This window comes from Bufo gargarizans, chromosome 1, assembly GCF_014858855.1.
Source record: "Bufo gargarizans isolate SCDJY-AF-19 chromosome 1, ASM1485885v1, whole genome shotgun sequence".
Classification (NCBI taxonomy): domain Eukaryota; kingdom Metazoa; phylum Chordata; class Amphibia; order Anura; family Bufonidae; genus Bufo; species Bufo gargarizans.
The window spans coordinates 276,836,458-276,860,884 of record NC_058080.1 but is presented as its reverse complement, the minus strand read 5'-3'; the positions used below and the strand labels follow the sequence as shown (position 1 = coordinate 276,860,884).

Here is a 24,427-nt window from a genome sequence, read left to right as displayed (position 1 = left end):
TCCCTTCGTTCTATGCCCTGCCGTGCAGCTATATAGCCATTTACGACCACATATGGGGTGTTTCTGCAAACTACAGAATCGGGGCAATAAATAGTTTTGTTTGGCTGTTAAACCTTGCTTTATTACCGGCAAAAAGGTTTCAAATGGAAATTTTGCCCAAAAATTGGTGTTTTGGCACCGTTTTTATTTTATATTTTTAACACCGTTCATCCGAGGCGTTTGGTCAAAAGTTTTTTTTATAGCGACGACTTTTACGCACGCGACGATGCCCAATATGTATGGCTCTCAGACTTTGGAGACACTAAGAAGGCATCCTAAAACTGCGGCCCACCAGATGTTGTAAAACTACAATTCCCACCATGCCCTGCTGATGGCTTTAGGTTGTCTGGGCATGCTGGGAGTTATAGTTTTACAACATCTGGAGGGCCGCAGTTTGAGGATGCCTGCACTAAAACGAATATTTTTTTTGGGGAAAAAAATTGTTTTCGTGTCTCCAAAGGCTCAGAGCCATAGTTTTTTATGTTCTCTAGTGGACTGTTGGGGATTATAAAAATGTAGTACTCCATGGAAGTGTGATACTCCCTGAAGCAATCGATAACGCAGAGGCCCGGATGATCGGGGCACGTGTCGCACTGAGTGGTGGTGTCCTTCCGTATCCCCCTCCTGCGACACACTCTGCACTTTTTTTGGGTTCGTCCCTTCTTTCCAGTATGGGGGACCACACCTGGAAAGTGTTGGCCAGGGACGATCCGGGCGCCTCCAATTCCCGAGGTACTCCGGCCTGCTCTTTCCCGTTCCGAAAAGATCAGGGCCTTGAGGACTGCCTCATAGAACTGGAGGAATGTCCCTGTGCTGCCAGCGCTTCGGGATAGTACAAAAGAGTTGTACATGGCAACCTGTACCAAGTAGACCGCAACTTTTTTGTACCATGCCCGGGTTTTGCGCATGGCGTTATATGGCTTGAGGACTTGATCAGAGAGATCAACTCCTCCCATATACCGATTGTAGTCGAAGATACAATCGGGCTTGAGGACCGTTGCCGTGGTACCTCGCACAGAGACTGGGGTGGTGCTGTTACCGTGGATTGTGGACAGCATAAGGACATCCCTCTTGTCCTTATACCTGACCAGCAACAGGTTTCCACTAGTAGGGATAGGTACCTGGAGGGGGTAGGCAGGGAGGCCGCGTTGATTTTTCCGCACGGTCCCACAAGCGAACGTGGATCTGGCGGCAAGGGACCTGAACAAGGGAATGCTGGTATAAAAGTTATCCACGTACAAGTGGTAACCGTTATCCAGCAGTGGGTACATAAGGTCCCACACGAGTTTCCCGCTAACACCCAGAGTGGGGGGACATTCTGGGGGTTGAATATGGGAATCTCGCCCCTCGTACACACAAAATTTGTAAGTGTACCCTGAGGTACTCTCACAAATTTTGTATAGCTTCACGCCATACCTCGCCCGCTTTGTGGGAATATATTGGCGGAAACTGAGTCTCCCCTTGAATGCAACGAGAGACTCATCAACCGCGACCTCCCTTCCAGGTACGTAGGCCTGCTGAAATTTGGCCCCAAAGTGATCGATGACCGGCCGTATCTTATACAGCCGGTCATAGGCAGGATCACCTCGGGGTGGACATGCTGCATTATCGGAATAATGCAGACATTTCCGGATGGCCTCAAACCGGGGAAGTGTCATGACCATACTGTACAGTGGGGGTCTGGTATAGGACGTCCCCACTCCAGTATTGCCTGACACTGGGTTTTTGGACTAGACCCATATGCAGCACGAGGCCCCAAAATGTCCTCATCTCGGCTGCACTGACCGGCGTCCAGCCACCGGGTCTAGCCAAAAATTAGCCTGGGTTTTGAGCGACGAACTGTTGGGCGTACAGATTAGTCTGCTCCACCATCAGATTCACCAGTGGGTTACTGAAAAAAAAACTAAAATAGTCTATTTCAGTAAACCCCACTGTGGGAATCTGGATTCCAGGATTGCCAGCGAAATCCGGAATCTCAGGCTCCAGGTCCACTGGGGGACACCAGCTAAGTTCATCGGCAGGGGGCTCCGGTGAACTTATTTGGTGGGCCGGGAAACCAGTACGAACCCCAGGGTGGCTCGTACTAGGGTGGGCCACAGGATCCTGGGGCTGGTAAGGGGGGGGCAAGTGGCAGGGGGGGGGGAGGGGGGGCTGGGGTCTGATAGATGGATCAAAGAAAGTTTGGAATAAAAGAGCATTTATTTATTTTTTTCCTAACTAACTTTTCCTTTGTTTCCCTGCCTAACGGTGCCTCTCCCTCACTGACCCTAACCTACCTGGGTGGCGATGGGTGCAGGAGGGTGATGGATGGCGATTAGGGGGACACAGGAGCTGGTGCTGGACGATGCTGCCGGGTGCTCGTGCAGAACAGGAAGAGGAGGGGAGAGAGGAGCGCAGGAAGTTTGAATCTCGCGCCTCTCTCCCCTGCACCAATCAGCACCCTGGACAGCAGTGTTCAGCACCAGGGCCAGCACCACCTCTCCAAATCTTCGGATTGCGATTGGTGGTGTAGAATTACGCCACCGATCGCAGTCTTTTTCCGGTTCCTCGGGTCACAGGACACCCGAATGGACCGGAAACGCAGAAAACAGCAGGTCTGAATTGACCTGCGGTTTTCTGCGATCGCAGATACGGGGGGGGTCAAATGCCCCCCCCCCTGCGTTGTTAATGGCCCCCCCCCCATCCCGTTGCGATTAACCCCCGCGGCGCCGGAATCCCGATTTAAAGTTAGCACGTACCGGTACGCCCTGAGTCCTTAAGGACTCGGGAAATAGGGCGTACCGATACGCCCTGCGTCCTTAAGCGGTTAGAGGGGTTATGGCATGGTTGATGTAAAAAATGAAAATAAAACATCATAAAGTATAGAAGACAATATCTTTCTAACAAAACTTAGACCAGCTCTGTACCTTACATGGATCCAGAATTCTCCACATGCATTGCTCCAATTGTCCTGCTGGTTTGTTTTCAGGCTGGCTCCTCAGTGGGGATTTCCTTCCTGCTGTAGCTGTTTCCTTGTCTAACTGAAGATATGGCTGGTGACAGTTAAAAATGTAAACGGAGCGAGTGAGGGGGACAAGAAATAAAATAAAAAAACAAACAGCAGGTGGTGCTATACAGATACATTTTATTAAATAACTCAGTGGCTATATTACATTTTTAATTGCATGCAATTGCAAAAGTATTCAGATCCAGGTGCTGGTTTGAAAAATGAAGAATGTTTTGTGGCTCATCCCCTTTAATTTTTCTGTCCCTCTTATCCCATAGGTTCATTATGAAGCTGAAAAACTTTGCTGATAGTTTAGCACCTGCATATGAAAAATCATTTGCAGTTTTATGGTAAGTATGAATGTACTATGTCAGGAATACCCATACTTCGTGTGAGCTCAGGTTGCCTGCATGATGCCAATATTTTTTTCTTACCTTGTAAAATTTAGCATGCGTTGCCAGTCCGTTCTCTACATGGCAATGTTTCGCTACAAAAAAGACACAGCATTAAAGTATTCCCGCACTCTTGGGGAACACTTCAAGGTAAAATACTTTAACTTTAAAGAACTATTATTAGATTTCTGTTTGCTTGGAAAAACAATGCATGTATTTTTCATTTAATGAATTTCTGAATTTTCTTTATCCTAGAGTTCATCCAGAGCTGCACAGGCACCTTCCCCATGTGTTGCTAGGTAAGCCTAACTTTATTGAACCAGTCTTTATCTAATCTACTCCTTTTGGTGGATAAATCAAACTTAGCCCGGTGATTGGGCCAGTTATTGAGAAGGTGCAAACCTCGAAGTGCTTGTGAACAGCGATTTGCTTCCGAGAAACAGTAAATCTGTGTGGGGACAAGTGATTGGTTGTCCCGATACAGCAGAGTTTATTGCTGCATGAAAACACAGCTTCCACCTCTGTTTATGATCAGGCAATTATCAGTAACGAATAGTTTGTTCCTGATAATTGCCTACACAGTCGGCCCGTGTAAAGAGGCTTTAGGACTTAACCTTATTGCTCTGATCTGTACTGTGTCACTTGTAGCACTTTATGGGGCCCTGCTTTACCTCTGACATGTCTGTGACACAACTGCCGGTAGTTAGTGGGGTTGGAGTAGATTGGTGCCTTTAAACCCCACTGTGTGAATTATAGTGGCAGCCTGAGACCTAACAATGGCCTCCAAGTCTGCCATCTGTGGAAGCCTATTAAAGGGGTTCTGAGGAGTGAGCGGATCTGGTACACATGCTCTGGTCGTGTCCAGTGATAGGTCGATATTGGGATGAGGTGCGGATCATGATTAATCACAACTTGGCACTGCGTCTGCAAATAAACCCTAAAGTTTGTGTGTTGGGGTATATGTCAGAGATTGGAGGGAGTGAATTGCTTAAGGTGGCGGTGGGAAGGCTGCTGTATGTGGCCAGGAAACTGGTGGCACAGAGGTGGATCCAGGGGAGTCCGCCAACGATAGAGGAGTTTGTGAGAAAGGTGAATGATATGTTGGTCATGGAAAAAAGTGTGTTTGTTAAGAGAGGCTGTCCTCAGAAGTTTGAGAAATTGTGGAATGAGTGGTTGTCTTATACTCATACTGTGTTATAAAATAAGATGGAGATTGTCTTATCCCTATTCATTGGGGGGTCGGGGGGGGGGTCGGTATAGGCTTTGACTTGATTCGGTTTGTGCCTTTTAAAAAAATTTTTCACCATGTCAGGTTTTGCAAATGTAATTTGTATACCATTGCAGTTATTCTGGATAAAAAAAAAAAAAGAAATGTGCCAAAAAAGAAATTTTTTGTCACTTTACATCATAAAAATTGCAACACCAAGCGATCAAAAAAGCAGAGGCCCCCCAAAATAGTACTAATCAGTCACCTCATCTCGCAAAAATTTAAACCCTACCTAAGACAATCGGTAAAAAAAAAATGACTCTCGGACTATGGAGACCCTAAAACATACTGTAATTTTTTTTGTTTAAAAAATGCTAATATTGTGTAAAACTTAAATAAGCAAACGTATACATATTAGGTATTTCCGTGTCGTAACGATCTGCGCTATAAAAATTTCACATGACCTAACCTCAGGTTAACACTGTATAAATAGAAACTGTGCCAAAACAACCAATTTTTTTGTCACCTTGCCCCATAAAGTGTAATAATAAATGATCAAAAAATATGTACCCAAAAATGGTACCAATAAAACGTCAACTTTTCCTGCAAAAAATGAGCCCCTGCACAAGATAATCGGCAGAAAAAATAAGATATATGGCGTTCAGAAAATGGAGACACAAAAAACGCTATTTTTTCAAAAATGCTTTATTATGTAAAACTGAAAAAAACAAAGAAAGTAGACATATTTGATATCATTGCATCCGTAACAACCTGCCCTATAAAAATAGCACATGATCTACCCTCAGATAAATACTGTAAAAAATAGAAACTGTGCCAAAACAGCCATTTTGTTTTGTTACCTTGCCTCACAAAAAGTAATATAGAGCAATTAAAAATCATATGTACCCCAAAAAAGTACCAATAAAACTGGCACCTTATACCCTAGTTTCCAAAATGTGGTCACTTTTTGAAAGTTTCTACTGTATGGGTGCATCGGGGGGTCTTTTAATGGGACATGGCATCTAAAAACCAGTCCAGCAAAATCTGCCTTCCAAAAACCATATGGAGCTCCTTTTCTTCTGCACCCTGCCATGCGCCCATACAGCAGTTTACAACCACATGTGGGGTGTTTCTGTAAACTTCAGAATCGGGGAAATAAATATTGAGTTTTGTTTGGCTGTTAACCCTCGGTGTGTTAAAGAAAAAAATGGATTAAAATGGAAAATCTGCCAAAAAAGTTAAATTTAGAAATCTCCATTTTCCTTTTAATTCTTGTGGAACTCCTAAAGGGTTAACAAAAAATAAATAAAAGGACATCTACAAATTGTGACTTTTTCAAACTTTTGGTAAGTTTGGGATTTTTTCATAAATAAAGGTGAATATATTGACTCAAATTTATGACTATCATGAAGTACAATGTGTCACGAGAAAACCGTCTCAGAATGGCTTGGATAAGGCTACTTTCACATTTGCGTTCAGAGCGGATCCGTCTGAGACGGATCCGCTCATATAATGCAGACGATGGATCCGTTCAGAATGGATCCGTCTGCATTATATTGTAAAAAAAAATTCTAAGTGTGAAAGTAGCCGCAGACGGATCCCTCCAGACTTTACATTGAAAGTCAATGGGGGACGGATCCGTTTGAAAATTTAACCTTATTGTGTCAACTTCAAACGGATCCGCCCCCATTGACTTACATTGTAAGTCTGGACGGATCAGTTTGCCTCCGCACGGCCAGGCGGACACCCGAACGCTGCAAGCATTGTTCAGGTGTCCGCCTGCTGAGCAGAGCGGAGGCCAAACGCTGCCAGACTGATGCATCCACTCAGAATGTATTAGGGCAGTACGGATGCGTTCGGGGCCGCTTGTGAGAGCCTATAAACGGAACTCACAATCTGAGCCCCGAACGCAAATGTGAAAGTAGCCCAAGTAAGTGTTCCAAAGCCATTATCACATATTGACGCATGTCAGATTTGCAAAAAATGGCCTGGACAGAAGGGCGAAAACTGGCCCGGGGTAGAAGGGATTAAATGTCAAACAATACAAATAATACAAATAAAAAAATCACACAGCTGGTATTGCTGTGTCTGTAATGGTGCAAACTATAAAATTACCTCTTATGTGGTGAATGCTGTAGAAATAAAAAACAAAACAAAGCCAGGATTGCTTTTTTTCAACATGCCATCGATAACAGAATGAAAAGAGATATAAAAGTCATGTGTACAACCAAAATAATACCAATGAAAACATCTACTGCCCCTGCAAAAAAATAATGTTGCATAGATCAGTGGACAGAAAAATAAAAAAGTTATGGCTCTCTGAATGAGATGATGCAAATACAGATTTAAAACAAGTATGATGTAAAAGTAGTGGAACCTAAAAGCCTGTACAGATTTGGTGTTGCCATAATCCCACTTACTGGTAGAATAACAGTAAAATGTTAATTATGCTGAACTCTGTGAATGGTGCGAAAAGCAGTGTTTTTTTTTTTTTTTTCTTTCTGCTTCTGGTGCCAGCAGCTGCTGAAAACTGCTAATCAGTGTCTTGCCACACCCAATCTGATATTGATGACATAGGTCACCAATATCTAGAAACCGGAGAATCCCTTTACTGTGAATTCAGTCATTGACCTTTTACAATATACTGCATTCAATTCCTAACTGAAAAGATTGTTTCTGCAATAACATAAATCAATGGAGCTGTTCACGTCTACATTGGATCACCTCCTTTCTTGTAGAAGTACTGGTACTCCTTCCCCTATGTCTCCAACGCCTTCACCTGCTAGCTCAGGAGGATCTCAACCAGGGTCCATTGCCAGCAACAGTGGAGGGCAGAATCCTTCGGTTACCATCCCCCAGATGATTCACCAGATAGCATCATCTTACGTCAATATCACTTCCTACTTCCTCTACGCCTATGACATATGGGAACAAGCCGATATTCTTGCAAAGAAAAATAAAGGTATGATCTCGCTTTTAAAGTATATGTGGCCTGTATAGCACTTGTATAGCACACTGTATAGCACATACATTTTGGTCCCCCTGCTGGTGTTTCCTTTTTTACTAGCTTTATATTGTTAAGGCCAGTTTCAAAGGGATTATTTTATTCCATATAGAGCAGTACATATTCTTAATCTTCCATAGCTGTACTGCTGCTAACATTTGTATCCATTTTTGAATGGTATTGGAAATCTATTCTTTGTAGCCATGTATTAAAGAGTAAGGCCTCGTTCACACTTCAGTGATTTCCATCAGTGATTTGTGAGCCAAGACCAGGTGCAACTCTAAACACAGAACAGGAGCAGATCTTTCCCTTTTACCTCATGTCTGTGGAGGCTCCACTTTGGGTTTTGGCTCACAATCACTGATGGAAATCACTGACCAAACACTGTAGTGTGAATGAGGCCTAACTGTTTCATAAATAATTAGGACAGGCGAATATTTTTCTCGCTTAGGGTACTTTCACACTTGAGGCAGAGGATTCCGGCAGGCAGTTCCGTTGCTGGAACTGCCTGCCGGATCCGGAAATCCGGACGCAAACTGATGCATTTGTGAGACTGATCCGGATGCGGCTCCGTCTCACAAATGCATTGCAATACCGGATCCGTCTTTCCGGTTGTCATCCTGAAAAACAGATCCGGTATTGAATTTTTTTCTCATTTTTAAAGGTCTGCGCATGCGCAGACTGCAAGTCCGGATCCGTTTTGCCGGAACACCTGGGGCCGGATCTGGCATTAATACATTTCAATGGAAGTTAATGCCGGATCGGGCATTCTGGCAAGTGTTCAGGATTTTTGGCCGGAGAGAAAACTGCAGCATGCTGCGGTATTTTCTCCGGCCAAAAAAATGTAAGAGGGACTGAACTGATGCATCCTGAACAGAATGCTCTCCATTCAGAATGCATTAGGATAAAACTGATCTTTTTTTTTTCCCGGTTTTGAGCCCCAAAGACAGAACTTAATACCGGAAAACAAAAACACTGGTGTGAAAGTACCCTTATTTAGCACCGACATATTATGCACTTTCCAGGCTTTGTCATCACTCACTGTTCCCAGTGGGGCTCATAATCTAGATTCCCTTTTAGTAAGTAAGTTTTTGGTGTATGGGAGGAAACTCATGCAAACACGAGGAGAACATACAACATCTGCAGATGTCACCCTTGGGACCCTATTACAGCTGAGCCAAGATGCCGCCCCCCCCCCCCCCCCCCAATATAAGAAACTTTGTATCTCATCAGGGAAAGATGCTTCCTTCTCCTCTCATCAGACTGCTCCCCTCTCTTCACTAAGGCTACATTAACACAACAGTGAAGAACCAGTTGAAGTCAATGGGTCTATTCTCCGGGCATATTTTTTTAACGGCCAGTAAATAGCGGGTGGCAAAAAATTAGGAGATGTTTTCAAGGCCATACAGACCCTATTGAAATCAATGGGGCTGTTTTTAACGTCCGTTTAGACAGGAGTGCACCTAATGATCGTAAAAAACGAGTACACGATTAAATACATGGCATTAAAACTTAAATAAATTTGCACGCGTGATTTGCTTCTTGCTTTATGCAGAAGGATGTTTGACTAAATCACGCTGGAAGCACAGGTCCTTTTGCATCAAGTGAGGAGTGACGGTCTCTGCATGTGCAAGTGAATGATTATTTTTCTTTCTTTCACAAGTGATGCTGGGGGGCACTAATGGGAGCATTATTGGTACTGGGAGCCACTTATGAAGGCATTTGTTATACTGGAGTCCACTAATGATTGCATTAATAATTCTGGGGGGGCACTAATGGGCCATTCTGTATACTGGGATGCAATATTTACACTGGGGGGCACTATAGGAGCCATTATTCACACTAGGGGGCACTAGAGGAGTCATATGATATCCGGGGGCACTATGGGGGACATTATATATACTGTGGCACTATGGGGGAACATTATGTATACTGTGATGTGAAAAATAAAGCCAATAAAATGCATCCATTTTTAATGGCCATTAAAAATGGATGTGTAATAGCCATTAAAACGGCAGTGACCGTGTGTTTTTAATGGCGTGTTGTTTTTTTTTCTCACTGTCGTGGGAATGTAGCCTCTTAATTCGCTGCTCAAATACAACAGGCTGCCTGCTCACTGAAGGATCAGATCACATAGAAGTCTATGAAGTGAATGTTAAGTGCAGAGTGACTGCTGGAGACAAGCAGAGAAACATCAGTACTCGGCAGCTTATCCAGCATCAGTCTGTCGGAGTAATGCAATGACCCTCCATTACTACTTCTGATGTTTCTGAGAGTGTGCTACAGTTACACCTCTTGCACACGACCGTATGCCCTCTGAGACACCTGGTCTGTGAGCGGGCCATATGTCCCGGAGCAGCATTGATTGTGCGCATGGGAGCTCACAGCATCATAGATTACAATGATGATGGCTGTACACATAGGGCCACCCGCAGGACTATTGTCCTGCACTCATAAGATCATATAATTGCGGGACAATAGCCCTGCGGGCGGCCCAACGTGCACAGCATCATTGTAATCTATGATGCTGTGTACTCCGGTGCGCACAATCAATGCCGCTTCGGGACATATGGACCATATGTCTCGGAGGGCATACAGTCGTGTGCAAGAGGTCTTAAGAAGCAGTGTCTTCTGTTTCTCCATGTCCTGTCCATTTATGATTCCAGCTAGTCTCCACCCTAGCTCAGAAAGAAATTAGAATTATAGACAGATTACAGAGGGAAACTCTGCTAAAAATGACAGATACGTAATAAAATGTCCAGAAATTGTGTTCCTCATTTACCCCCACATGGCAGCTTATTCTGAAAAATCACCAGAAACGACAACTACACTTTAACCAACTACACAACTTGTATTTGCTTGATGGTGGATAGACTTTCTCTTTAGGAGGATAACCTGGCTTTCTAATAAGGCCAAGTTCACACGTCAGTTATTTGGTCACTTATTTCCATCAGTTATTGTGATTTTGAGCCAAATACTCAGAGATCAAGTTTAATGATTTGTATCTATTCTGTGTATTCGACCCGTGCCTGATTTTGGCTCAAAATAACTGAAGTGTGAACTAAGCCTAAATCGCCCCGCCTTCCTATAATAAGTGACGCTTGTGACCCTCCTAGATCCCAGAAATCTGTGGAAACACTCTCTCACACGCCCATAGAATAAAGCTCAGGTGGTGTATATGGTTATATTCTCATATTTCACCAGCACAAGTTTCTCACAATGTCTTCTCTGTGCTTCAGATTTCTTTGCAGATCTCAGTGCGGTGGTCTGTCCCCTGGCCCTGAACAGCTCCATGACTGAACTGGTACGCTACACTAGACAGGGTTTACATTGGCTGAGGCTGGAATTAAGTATGACTTAAAATGTGCTGGAGGGCACTTACTCTCTGAACTTTTTTTGCACTTTGAAAAGCCTGGAGTTTGCGAATGGGTTCATGAATTCTAGGAATATAAAGATAATATATATCTATATGGCTCCTGGGTTATCTCATGACTGGAAGCCTGCTGAACATTGCCCAAAATGATGGCATCAGGTTATGTGTGATGCCGAAGAAAAGACAATGAGAGAATAATAAATTTTATATTTTTGATTACAACAAACTGCAAAGTGGTGTTGGAAAGGTCAGCCATATTAGTGGTCTTTAAACATTTCTGTGGAAAACCAGCAGAAGAAGAGATGTCTTCTGGAAGATCTTCATCCTCCACATGTAAGTTGTGGTGTAACCCAGCAGGCCTATGCAGAACGCCTGGAAATTGCCAAATAAGCTGGCCTCTTTCCTGACTAGATGAAGAAGGAAGTGGTTGCACCCTTATCTGTACAGAGTATAATGCTATAAGGCAGGGAATAAAATATGACAGTGCGTATCTTGCAAATCTAAACCCACAGCTTTGTGCCTTAATCCAACTTCCAAGTGTCCTTCTGGTCCTGTCATATCTTATTCTCAAGCTGGAAACTAAACTGCACATTCTTGCACATGCACATTCTTATTTTATCATTTATCTCTGGTGGTTCTAGCACTGCTCTTTCTCTAAGCTATTGGGACTATGAATGAAACGATTGAACTACATGTTGGGGTACATTTCAACGTTGCCATTGGTCTATAATTTCTGCCATGCTTTTACATAGAGGCTGAGTATTCTTCAGTCTTTTTATTGTAGTTTAATTAAACTGGTCACCAGGACAAGGTTCCCCACATTTGTGTGATCCGCTGTCAAAGCTGAAGGCCAATTGCAGGTCAAGGGAACACGAGTAATCTCAATAACCTAACGCCTCCTTAGAAATGAGACCATGTGGGAAAGCTGAGAGGGGTCGGGTCTACCTGCAGCTCTGACCCTTGGGCCTCTTGCACACGAACGTATGTGTTTTGCGGGCCGCAAAAAATACGGATGACATACATGTGCATTCCGTATTATGCGAAACAGAACAGCTGGCCCCTAATAGAACAGTACTATCCTTGTCCGTAATGCGGACAATAATAGGAAATGTTCTATTTTTTTGCGGAACAGAAATACGGACATACGGAAACTGAATGCACACGGAGTAACTTTTTTTTTTTTTTTACGGATCCATTGAAGTGAATGGTTCCGCATATGGTCCACAAAAAAATAAATAAAAATGGAACGGACACGGAAGGAAAATACGTTTGTGTGCACGAACCCTGGTCTCTGGAGCCAGTCATTGGCACTAAATGTGTTTAGCTTTGACAGGACGGATCTTCTAATCTGTATGTAGCCTAGCTCGGGGCTATGTTGTGTCTAAGCCTATTGCTTCATGGTTATTAACAAAATATTGTTCAGTCGACCACTATCCTCCTCAGCTCATCCTTTAACATTGCACCTCTTGAATTCTTATGAGGAGAAGAACAGAACGTAATGCAAGGTATGCATGTTGCCACTTATCTTGGAGAGAAACAACATATCCAAGCACTGTCTATTCCTATAGTCAAGATGCCCCCCTGGCCAGTGACATCTTGTGCTTATGCCCAGTTTTATCCATGTACTATACTGTATTTAATATGTTGGTAAATGAATGATGCATCTGAATGGCAGCCTTTTCACCCCATCAATATTCAAGTTTTTACATGGAGTCCAGTGGGCTTCCCATTTTTGCACAGATCCTTGAAGAAATGGAGGCTGTTCCTGGCCTACACTAACATTCAAAAGTAAGCATGCCTATCTACTTTATTTTCCCCTCTTTAAAGGGCAGCTGTCAGCAGATTTATGCATATAAAACTGGCTGACCTGTTACATGTGCACTTGGCACCTGAAGGCATCTGTGTTGGGCCTCTTGCACAAGACAGTATGCCCTCCGAGATGCACAGTCCGTGAGCGGGCCATATGTTCCGGAGCAGCATTGACCGTGCGCACGGGAGTACACAGCATCCTAAATCACAATGATGCTGTGCACGTCGGGCCGCCAGCAGGACTTATACATTAGATTTTATGTAATCTATGATGCTGTGTGCTTCCGTGCGCACGATCAATGCCGCTCCGGGACATATTGCCCGCTCAGGCACCATATATCTCGGAGGGCATACAGTCATGTGGAAGAGGCCTTGGTCCTATGTTCCTGCATTACTGAGAAAAATTATGTTTTACTATACGCAAATGAGCTTCTTGGTGCACTGGTGGCGTTGCCGTTACTACTACCATGCTGCACCTGTGCTGGATACTAAATTGCACAATGCAATGTGAGACTTTAGGAGAAGTCAAGGCCAGGCATGTACACATTTATACTGTCTGACTCTGTCAATCAAAGTGAAGAGGACGTGGCAGTTGCAGAGAAAGCAGAGCCTCTAGGTGTAACGGCGACGCCCCCGTTGCTCCTAGAGGCTCACTTGCATATAGTAAAACCTATTTCTCAGTAATGCAGGCACATATGAACATGGGACCAACACAGATGCCTTCAGCTGCCAAGAGCACATGTAACAGGGCAGCCAGTGTCATAGGTACAAAGCTGCTGACAGATGTCCTTTAACATTCAGACATGTATGATATACCATACTTAGAGCACTTAACTAGCCGGCAATACACAACTACTTTTCTTCAGACTGGTGGCTCTTTTACCAAAATTCATGTCCTATACTGATCACTGCTGTATATTTTAGTTTAGTTCTTAAAGGAAATGATGTAATCATGAGAAGTGTAATAAGATGTTAATGTGAGGATTAGTCTAGCAAAGGAACAGCTATCATGTTAGATTCCCATTGAAAAAAATGGATTTTGGGGATTTTAACACTGAATGCACACCGATATTCTTGTGAAAGTTCTGTTGTGTCTATTAGACTTGAATATACAAGGTACTGAAAGTGGTAATGGCTTGTAGGTGCTTAATTACCATGGTGCTGTGATGGTCCCATGTGTGTAGACCAAACCTGATGTTAAGCTCAGCCATTGCAGGGTCTATTTGCCAAACTTGCACTATGAGTCAGGGGACATGGTCTCAGCTTTCATCTCTCTATATGTCTGAGCCAAAAGGTTAATCTCCTATATAATTGCAGTTATAAGTAATACACTCCTTGAATTGCCCTCCTCTTATGAATATTTCTCAGAAAAGCCACACACTTACTAAAAATCCAAAGACCGATTTTTCTCAGAGAGAAATAATGATCCTGAAACTCTTCCAAGTTGCATTTCAGTTTATCAGGGAAAACACTAATTAAAGGCTGAATACGTAAAACTGCCTAAAACTGCCCAAGTGCTCTCAAAGGGAACGCTCCAAAATGTATTAACCTTAATTTTTAGTCTGTAGCTCAATTGGACAGTATTTTGCAAGCATCTGCAGTGTACCATAGAACATTAGACATGGTCTGTATTGAGGGGCAAGAAAAGGTTGTACTTATATCAAACAGTTTCCTACAATCCCCAATAATAGTGGGGAAAAATGGGGAATTCAGACCCTATACCCTCATAGCAAACACAGCACCTATGATTCTACAGTGGAGTAAATGAGTTGTCCACTGCCCAGTGAGCTTACTATGGGGTCACTTTTAAATGGGACAGTTCTCAGAATACAAGTATATCAGGGAATTGCTTTTTCCTTTTTGGTTCTCCAGAGGCAACAAGGACTGTTAGTACGTTCATGTAGAGACATATCATATGACTGTGGTTACCTTTATTTTGTATACGAGGTGAAACCTAATAACCTATGTTGCTTAGTCATCATCTGAGCTGTATGGGACTAGTTTCAACCAGGATCTGTGAGCATATTGTTCATGGTAATGTCCCTTTACTCTCCTGGATTAATCATGGAAATATAATCTTTATCTTAATCTAAGTGCTATATGATCCGCACTTTAGTTCTTGGCAGAGAACCATCTCATTACACAGCCATGCTGCTCATGTTGCTGCTGATGAACTCTCGTAGTTCTAATATTTCTGGTGCTAGAAATATCATGGGTGCCTCGGCCCATCAGTGCTAAAACTATATATCTCCTTTATGGTTTCCCCATATAACACACATCAAACTAAAGAGACTGAACACGTGTGCATCCCGTATGAAATGTATAAACTTTATTGGCGACTAGTTTGTTTCTAACATTGGATACAAACTCAACAATCTGATTATTCCTAATTGTTTTCCTAATGTAAGTAGGCTTTAAGGTTATGAACGTTCTGCCATTCCATGATGCATCATTCATTCGTTTCCCTAATTTGAGTAGGCTTCTATGTTATGAGTAGCATTCTTTTTATTCTTCTCACGCATAACATTTTTTTACCAGCAGGTGGCACTGTTGCCCTGATCTATGTGAAACAATAGGCTGTTGCACAGGATTGTCCCAACGTGGACACCTACAGGTGAAGAGAAAGTACTTCACACCAAAAATTATTCAAAAGTAGTACAAAAACATAAAATATGGATTTGCACGTCTTCCTTTACAAGTTTGGGACCACAGGCACATGGGTTCAGTTCTTTGCTACAAGTTGCCGTGTTTTATTCAGCTTATCGCTGAAAGCGTGGATGGTCTGTCACGCCACAGCTCATGAAATGTTTATGCAGCAGCTGTAGTGATGTTATGCAGACTGGGCCTTCATGATGACATTGGCAGTGCCCAGTCTATATAAAATAGACTTGACTCCAACCGTAACATGATTTGTGTCAGGCAACTTTATTTATTTCCTAAGGAAATTATCACTTAAAAATCAAAAAGTTTAGAAAAGCTGCCACAACAAAGTCCTGTAAAATGACATGTAGTGATCTCACTCAGGTGTTACCAGAGCCATAGTGCCGTGCCACACTACATTTCACTAGTCCGAGCGGCATCTGTTAAGGGACAGGGTGACTGTGTGCAATGGGGAGATGTGCAGAGAACCGTTGCTGGAGGTAATTGGTGTATTTTAACTACTTCTGGAAATGATCTGCTTTCTGTGAATACTCTATAGGTGCCTTGTACAGTCCCTTAGGGCAAGAGAGACTGAACAGATCTGTGATTTTGTTTATTATGTTATATCTTTTATTTAACGTGGAAAGTCTACGCAAAATCTCTTTCCAAAGAAGCTGTGCCACTCCTATTTTGTTAATGATATTGTTGACGATGAGGATAATTTGCTGTAAAGAACAGAGGAAAAAATGATTTATTCTTTCTTTTTGGCAAAAGAGATGTCAAGAATTAAGCTGTAAATAAAATATCAAATACATTTTTATGAATGGTTTCTGGTTTCTTTAATGAATAGCATTCGCTTCCACAGTAAATTCACCAAGGTGGACAAGGTCTCGGGGACTATTGCTTACAGCAACCAGTTTTCATTTTCGAACCTCTTCTGACCCCTGAAAGGTTATGATTTATCTTGAGTTCCAGCTCGTAGAGAGGCTTTTAGGCAGCTGCCTCTAAGTCGGAGTCTGACCCTTTAACCAGGACTTTGGTTATTAGTCAGAGCCTATTGGTAATACTAGTAAGTATGGTATATAGCCCTAAAATTACCGGCGTACAGCTTTGTACTGCTCTCATTGAAGTATATTGCGTGAATCTATCATGGCTTTTGACCCCTTCAAACAGCTAATCAGCAGGGAGACATGGACCCTGCCAATCTGATATGGTCCTCAATATCTGCACCACACAACCCTTTAATTATGCAAAAATCTTGGTCATAGCTGACATAGTACTGCTTTTCTAGCACACAGACTGCCAGAATAGAAAAACTAGCCAGTGTACAGATGCATCGGATTTATCACACAGCCTGATGCTGGATGGTACATCTAGGGGATGGCCTGCACATGTTGTGGATTATGCATGGTTTTTCCCTGAGAATTCTCAGCACACTGTCCGCATCTTTTGTGGCCCCATTGAAGTTAATGGGTCCACATCCGAACCGCAAAAACTGCAGCTTGGATGCAGACCATAACTACGATCATGTGCATGAGGCCTAATACAGTATCAGCAAAGTAAATGAGATTAGACAAACTTAGGGCTGTATATAAAAGATCAGGCAGACGATTGGCCGCAGTATGTCAAATGTTTGTGTGGTTCTTTTGTACGGATTTCACTATTTTTAATGGAAGGGTGAGATCTGCGGCAAAATCGCATCAAACACAAGTAACGCCTGTGGTACTTGGAGCAGAAACACAGAAATCTGTGCAGATGTTTGGGGTCATTTACGAAGACCCGTGTTTTAGACGCCGGTCTTAATAACCCTGCACTGGTGCTTGATGCGACAGTTACAGTTGTGTTCAAAATTATTCAAACCCCAATGCTATAAAGGGTTTTAGAGAAGTTGGTGTACATTTGTAATTGTGTTCAGAATGAAATCTTAAAAGGACTTTTTAAAGAACCAAATGCAACTAAAATGACATCAATTGTTTTTTGTAATACAGTATTAAATGTTGTTTTTTTTGTGATTTCTTCATTGACACAATTATTCAACCCCTTAAAGACTACCACTCTTAAGAACAGAGGTTCATTCAAGTGTTTTCGATCAGGTATTGAAAACACCTATGGATGTCAAGGAGCAGCAATCAAGCATAATAAGCACCAATTAGGCAGATTTAAAAGGACTGTGATACTCGGCTCCTTCTAGACATTTACTGGTGTGTTTACAAACATGGTGAAGTCAAGAGAATGGTCCAGGAAGACGAGAAGAGGTGATTTCTCTTCACAGGAAGGGCAATGGCTATAAGAAGATTGCAAAGATGTTAAACATACCAAGGGACACCATAGGAAGCATAATTCGCAAATTCAAGGCAAAGGGCACTGTTGAAACGCTACCTGGTCGTGGCAGAAAGAAGATGCTGACTTTGACTGCTGTGCGCTACCTCAAGTGCAAAGTGGAGAAAAGTCCCCGTGTGACTGCTGAGGAACTGAAAAAAGATTTGTCAGATGTGGGTACTGAAGTTTGAGCTCGGACAATAAGGCGCACACTGCGTAATGAAGGCCTCCATGCCAGAACTCCCAGGCGCACCCCCTTGCTGTCTTCAAAGAATAAGAAGAGTCGACTGCAGTATGCCAAAAGTCATGTGGACAAACCACAAAAGTTTTGGGATAGTGTTCTGTGGACTGATGAAACAAAATTAGAACTGTTTGGGCCCATGGATCAACGCTATGTTTGGAGGAGGAAGAACAAGGCCTATGAAGAAAAGAACACCTTGCCTACTGTGAAGCATGGCGGGGGGTCAATCATGTTTTGGGGCTGTTTTGCTTCTACAGGTACAGGGAAGCTTCAGTGTGTGCAAGGTACCATGAATTCTCTTCAGTACCAGGAGATATTGGATGAAAATGTGATGCAGTCCATCACAAACCTGAGGCTTGGGAGACGTTGGACCTTTCAACAGGACAATGATCCCAAGCATACCTCCAAGTCCACTAGAGCATGGTTGCAGATTAAAGGCTGGAACATTTTGAAGTGGCCATCGCAGTCACCAGACTTAAATCCGATTGAGAACCTCTGGTGGGACTTAAAGAAAGCAGTTGCAGCGCGCAAGCCTAAGAATGTGACTGAACTGGAGGCTTTTGCCCATGAAGAATGGGCGAAGATACCCGTAGATCGCTATGCTTCACGTAGACGTAGCTATGCTTCACGTTTAAAAGCTGTTATAACTGGAAAAGGATGTTGTACTAAGATTGAATGTCACTTGGGGGTTGAATAAAACGGATAATGATGTGAGCACAGAAAAGACATTTGTGGTTATTTCATTATAAATGTTATGTGATATTTGTCTGACACACAAGTGCCTCTTTGATTTAATTGTAAACAAGATGACTGAAATGATCAAAATCAATGTCAAACTGGCCAAAACACTCAATTTCAGTGGGGGTTGAATAATTTTGAACACAACTGTATGTAGAAGCTCCGGCCTAAATCCACACCAGCTTCATTGCTGGCGTAGACTTATTCATTTTTTACGCCCAAAACCGGCATAGACAAATCCCCTTTGCAACTAAATCTGACACAGATATACGCCAATTTTTGGAGTATATCTAGTCATAAATGACCCTCTTTGTGTCTAACACTGCACCCTTAGATTGCTGTGATTTACTGAGACCATTAACAGGTTACATCATCTATGTGTAACTGTCCTGCTGTCATTATAACCCTAGTGTTTGTGATTGAGTGCATACCTACACATCCCTGATGAGACAAAATGGACTTTTCAAACTGGTAGGGTCACAATACAGTACTATGTAGGCAGCCTTATTGGTACCATACTACAAGGTTTCAAACCAGCCTAAGGGCTCATGCACATGACCATTGGTGTTTTTGTGGTCCGCAAATCGTGGTGTGCTGTCCACATCTTTTGCGCCCTGTTGAAAAGAAGGTGTCTGCATCCAACCTGCAAAAAATGTGGATCGGATGCGGACTAAAATCTATGGTCCTGTTCATGGCCTTATTAATTAGTAGGTTAGGTATGTGGGTTTTAAAACGCATTAAAATCTGTGGGGTCATGTACCAACGACTGGCCTTTAATGGCACTCTTTAAGATACCCCCTGCACTGAAAAGGTGCAGGTCTCATCATAATCGGGCGCATTCTCTGGCAGTCCATGAGCGTAGATTTAAATCTACTCCAGTTGGTAGCTGAAGTAAATTTCAGTCATTCACACCAGTAAACTAGTTACATGGTAGTGAATATGCCGGCCCGATAGCCCTGCCCATACCATTCCCCTTACTGAGAAAGTGGCAAGGGCCACATAGAAATACCACGTGTGTCGAAACTTAGATGAGGTTTGCTACTATTTTTAAATCAGTTTCCATCATGGGGGTCATAGTATGTTTTAGTATAGAATAGCTACTCCACCTTTATGTAAAGTATCTTTAGACTGTCTAGTCTAAGGTCATACCACCTATTAGTTGTCTTACTTTAGGCAAGGTGCAGTCTGTTACATTTTAAGCTACAACTTCTTGGTGGACGAGCGGAAAAGTGTCAAAAACAATGATATGGGGCCCCGGTTTGGGAACTCCGACTACATGTTGCTTAGTTCAGTTTACAACTGAAGCCACATTTCCTGTGTACCATTGACATATAGTAATATTGCATAAACCCGGTCAGTTGGTGTAATGTGACCTTTTGATGTAGGAAGTGTCAGATTTCTGTGAGGGCTCAGTAGAAAGTGTGAAAATTGGAACATTTCACATTAAAATGCTTTTCCAACAAATTTAATCAATTGGTCATTTTCTGGTGACATTACTTTTAGGGAATTCTCTTTGCAATTCCCTTATGTGGGTTTATTGCGTCTCTTGACTTTCAACAGACTCTGCATAAATCAATAATACAAGTAAATAAAATAAAAACTATAGACCAGGGATCAACAACCGGCACTGGAGGTTACTGTTCCCTGCTCCAGAATATCAATATCAGAAAAATGCATTTTTCTCCACTTATCAGACTCCTTTCCTTATCCAAAATGTTACATATCCAGCTCACTTTGTGTGGAAATTCTGCGTGTACGGAAGGAAAAGGCTGGGACTTACGCCAGGATGGTTGAGTCTGAAAAAAGGGCTTTTTGCGCCTATCCTGGGAGGAAGTAGTGGACGGACCGGACATGGGTCGAGGGCCGGAGGACCTGCGGGAAGACCTAAAGCGAGAGAAACCAGGACGGCCTCGAGCGGCGCTCTTGGTCGTAGGCTGGGGAAGATGGGTGCGCTCACCATTTTGAAGTGGCGTCCGCCGTCCAAACTTTTAGCCAAAGTTCTCTCCTGGCTGAGACTGCCAGAGCAGAGGAACGGGCAATGAGGGCACCTGCATCAAGGGAGGCCTCACAAATGAATTTTCCTGCCTGAACAATGAGCTGGGCTAAAGAACGGAGGTCCTGAATGGAGACGTCTGAATCAAGTTACTGGTCTAGCTGGGAAGCTCATTCTGAGACTGCCTTACCAGCCCAGGCTGAGGCAAAGACTGGTCTGAGGGCTGAACCTGAGGCGGCAAATATGCCCTTTGTAAGGGAATTCAGGCGACAGTCCTCAGTGGACTGAAGAGAGGAACCGTCCGCCACAGGGGGGGGGGGGGTGGTAAAGCGGGCATCCGGGCGAGACCAAGCCTTAGAGACCACTGACGAGAAGTCTGTGTGGAGGGGAAAAACCGTATATGCCTGCTTGGGGCGGAAAAAGGACACACTGGCCCTATCGGTGCTGGGAGGGTCGTCATGAATATTGGCGATGAGATGACCCACAGCAGAGGCTAGCTTGGACGGTAATGCTGAGTCCATGTCCCAATCCAAATCCACTAATTCTCCCTCAGAGGGCATGTCCTGTGAGGAGGGGCCCGACTGACACCCTACCCTTGGAGGGGACAGGGACACAGCTGAGGAAGTACTCCACTCTGGGGCGCTTCTGGAGCTGTCGGGCCCTGGAGGCATCGCTAGAAGCGAGGGACCCAGATGGGTCGGCGGCAGTAGCGGACCCGGAGGATACGACAGGGGATGTAGCAGGCTGTGTCTCGACGAGGTGACACAACATGAGTGAGGCTTTCCACGGCCTGGGACAGGGATCTCACCCAATCAGGTGGATCCAAGGAAACTGGGCGGCACGGCAGGTGGCAGACCTTGTATTGGGGCCTGGCAAGCAGAGCAATGTGGGTCTGATTGCCCCCTGTGGAAAGGGTGCTTGACAGGCGGTGCAGGCGTAATACCAGGGCCCCTGAGGGGTCTGACATGTTGGCAGGAAAAAAATCCAGGCTAGGGCTACTGGCGCTGGGAAGGGTTAACAGTTCTACCAGACCGACAACCTCAAGAGTGCTATAACAGGAGGAGCAGGCAGCAGAGGCAGACTAGAGCTGCCACACAGCATGGCAGGTGAAGAGCGGCAGCAGCGGTGGCCAGACTGTAACACTGAAACAGAGGAGGGAAAGACGGGAGCGGGAAGCAAAGCTCAGCTCTGCCTCCTGCCGATACTCCGATTTGAATGTAGGGAAGAGAAAAAGGGGCGGTCTGTAATGAAAAAAAAAGGACCGTGAACTCCTCAAGGCTCTGCTATGGCGATCTGAAGACAGATTTCAGAGCCCTGTCCCTTTCTGCAGCCGGGCGCTCCTAATGATCGCGAAAAAAATAAAAATGGCAGCAAGATGCCTTGCGCTGCTGGCTGCCAGGTGCGCGCTCCTCACTGGCCAGGGCAAACAATGCCTCACAAATGAGTTTTCCTGAAGGGACGCCTGATCCGGCAGGGAAGGGTAGTCCAGGTTCAGGGCCCTTGTGTTGGGGGGAAGACAGTCTGAGCCCATGACATCCCGGACTGCTCATGCGCTGGGGTCCCTAGTACATGGGGCCCAGCGACTGCCACAGCATGCTTTTGGCCATAGGAGGAGGCAGGGGGAGTGGGCAACCCTTACACTGGCGGGATGCAGGGAAGCTGGGCTGCCCTGGTCCTCCTTATCTTCTGTGGGGGAGGCAGCAGTGCAGGTGACCAGCACTGGCGCAGCTTGCCCCCGGGAGAAACAGAAAGGTCCAGGTGTCTGTTGTCCCTGTGAAGAAGAAAAAAAAAAAAAAAAAAAGAGAAAAACAGCCCTGCAAGCAGTGGGGTTTCTTGCCTTCTTGGACACTAAGCAAAAACTGGTAGTCTCTCTCTCTCTCCAGGCTGAGGGTATAGCTGCTGGAGGAGGGGCTTAACAGTTTTCACTTAGTGTCACGCCTCCTAGGAAGTTGAGCTATACCCAAGGTTTCCTGTGTCCCCCAGGGAATTGGGTGAGAAAGGAAAAAATATCCGGCACTGGAATGATATTCAGTAAAGAACGTCCTCTTTATTGAACGCAACATAAATCCAAGTACAAACAGATCCTCGCACAAAGCGGTTGTTGACGCGTTTCAGATGTCCTTAGTCGTAACGGCTAAAGACATCTGTCCAAAACAAATCAACAACAGTTTTGTGCGAGGATCTTTTTGTACTTTGATTTATGTTACGTTCAATAAAGAGGATGTTTTTTACTGCATATCATTCCAGTGCCGGATATTTTTCTTTTTTCCTTTCCTAATCCCTCTTAGTGTTACTCCATTTCAGACATTGGGGGGACATATCACTAGGATATGCCCCCAATGTCTGATAGGTGCAGGTTCCACCCCTGGGCCCTGCACTTATATTTGGAACAGAGCCCACCCTCCATTCATATCTATGGGAGTGCCAAAAATAGCCGCACGCAACACTCTGGTATTATTTGGATGTCCCATTGTAATGAATGGGAGGAGCACTACGCAAGCATGGTTACTGCTCCATTCACTTCTATAGGACTGATGGATTTAGCAGAGCCAGCGCTCGACTATTTTAATTGCCGGATCCGACGTTTAGCTTTTTCTGAATAGTTACCATGGCTGCCGGGACGCTAAAGTCCTGGCAGCCATGGTAAAGTGTAGTGGGGAGCAGTATACTTACCGTCCGTGCGGTTCCCGGGGCGCTCCAGAGTGACGTCAGGGCGCCCCACGTGCATGGATGATGTGATCGCATGGCACGTCATCCATGCGTATGGGGCGCTCTGACGTCATTCTGGAGCGCCCCGGGAGCCGCACGGACGGTAAGTATACTGCTCCCCACTACTACTATGGCAACCAGGACTTTAATAGCGTCTTGGCTGCCATAGTAACACTGAAAGCATTTTGAAGACGGATCCGGCGTGTAATTCCGGCAAGTGGAGTACACGCTGGATCCGGACAACGCAAGTGTGAAAGAGCCCTAACAATGTTCTGTTGTCTCACATCTACTGGATTCACATCCAACTTTCTGTGCTGTAGCTCTGCTGTATGGCATAGTTACAACTGAGAATTGCAGGAGGGGGGGGTGCAGCAGGATATACAGGTGAAACTCGAAAAATTAGAATATCATGCAAAAGTCCATTTATTTCAGTAAATTAAAAGGAATTGTATTAATGCAGCTTAAAATTAGAATTTTGTGAAAAGGTTCAATATTCTTGGCTCAAAGTGTCACACTCTAGACAGCTAATTAATCCATACCCCCTGAGCAAAGGGTACCTCAAAATTGAGACTTTGGGGTTTCATAAACTATAAGCCATAATCATCCAAATTATAACAAATAAAGGCTTGAAATATCTCACTTTGCATGTAATGAGTCTCTCATATTTATTTCAGTAATGCAACTTAAAAAGGTGAAACTAATTAACTTTGCACGATATTCTAATTTTTTGAGTTTCACCTGTACGTCATATGATGACCTGACTATGTACAGGAGTGACACTGTCTGGTCCATAAATATTTGGACACTGACACAATTCCAACATTTTTAGCTCTATACACCACCACAATGGATCTGAAATGAAACAAAGATGTGCTTTAACTGCAGACTGTCAGCTTTAATTTGAGGGGATTTACATCCAAATCAGGTGAACGGTGTAGGAATTACAACAGTTTGCATATGTGCCTCCCACTTGTTAA

General features: G+C 44.0%; 1 protein-coding gene across 3 annotated transcripts in view; it reads left to right on the top strand.

The window, feature by feature from the left end:
* Window positions 1-12,082, top strand: part of AFF1 (AF4/FMR2 family member 1) — a 139,489-nt gene extending 127,407 nt beyond the window's left edge. For all 3 annotated transcript variants that reach the window (XM_044303751.1, XM_044303744.1, XM_044303760.1), the window contains 5 exons: window positions 3,304-3,375; window positions 3,474-3,567; window positions 3,673-3,716; window positions 7,363-7,586; window positions 10,868-12,082. In XM_044303751.1, coding sequence (XP_044159686.1) covers window positions 3,304-3,375; window positions 3,474-3,567; window positions 3,673-3,716; window positions 7,363-7,586; window positions 10,868-10,989 — 556 coding nt within the window. In that variant the 3' untranslated portion in view covers window positions 10,990-12,082. The remainder of the gene's footprint in view (window positions 1-3,303; window positions 3,376-3,473; window positions 3,568-3,672; window positions 3,717-7,362; window positions 7,587-10,867) is intronic.
* Window positions 12,083-24,427: the final 12,345 nt, after the last annotated feature.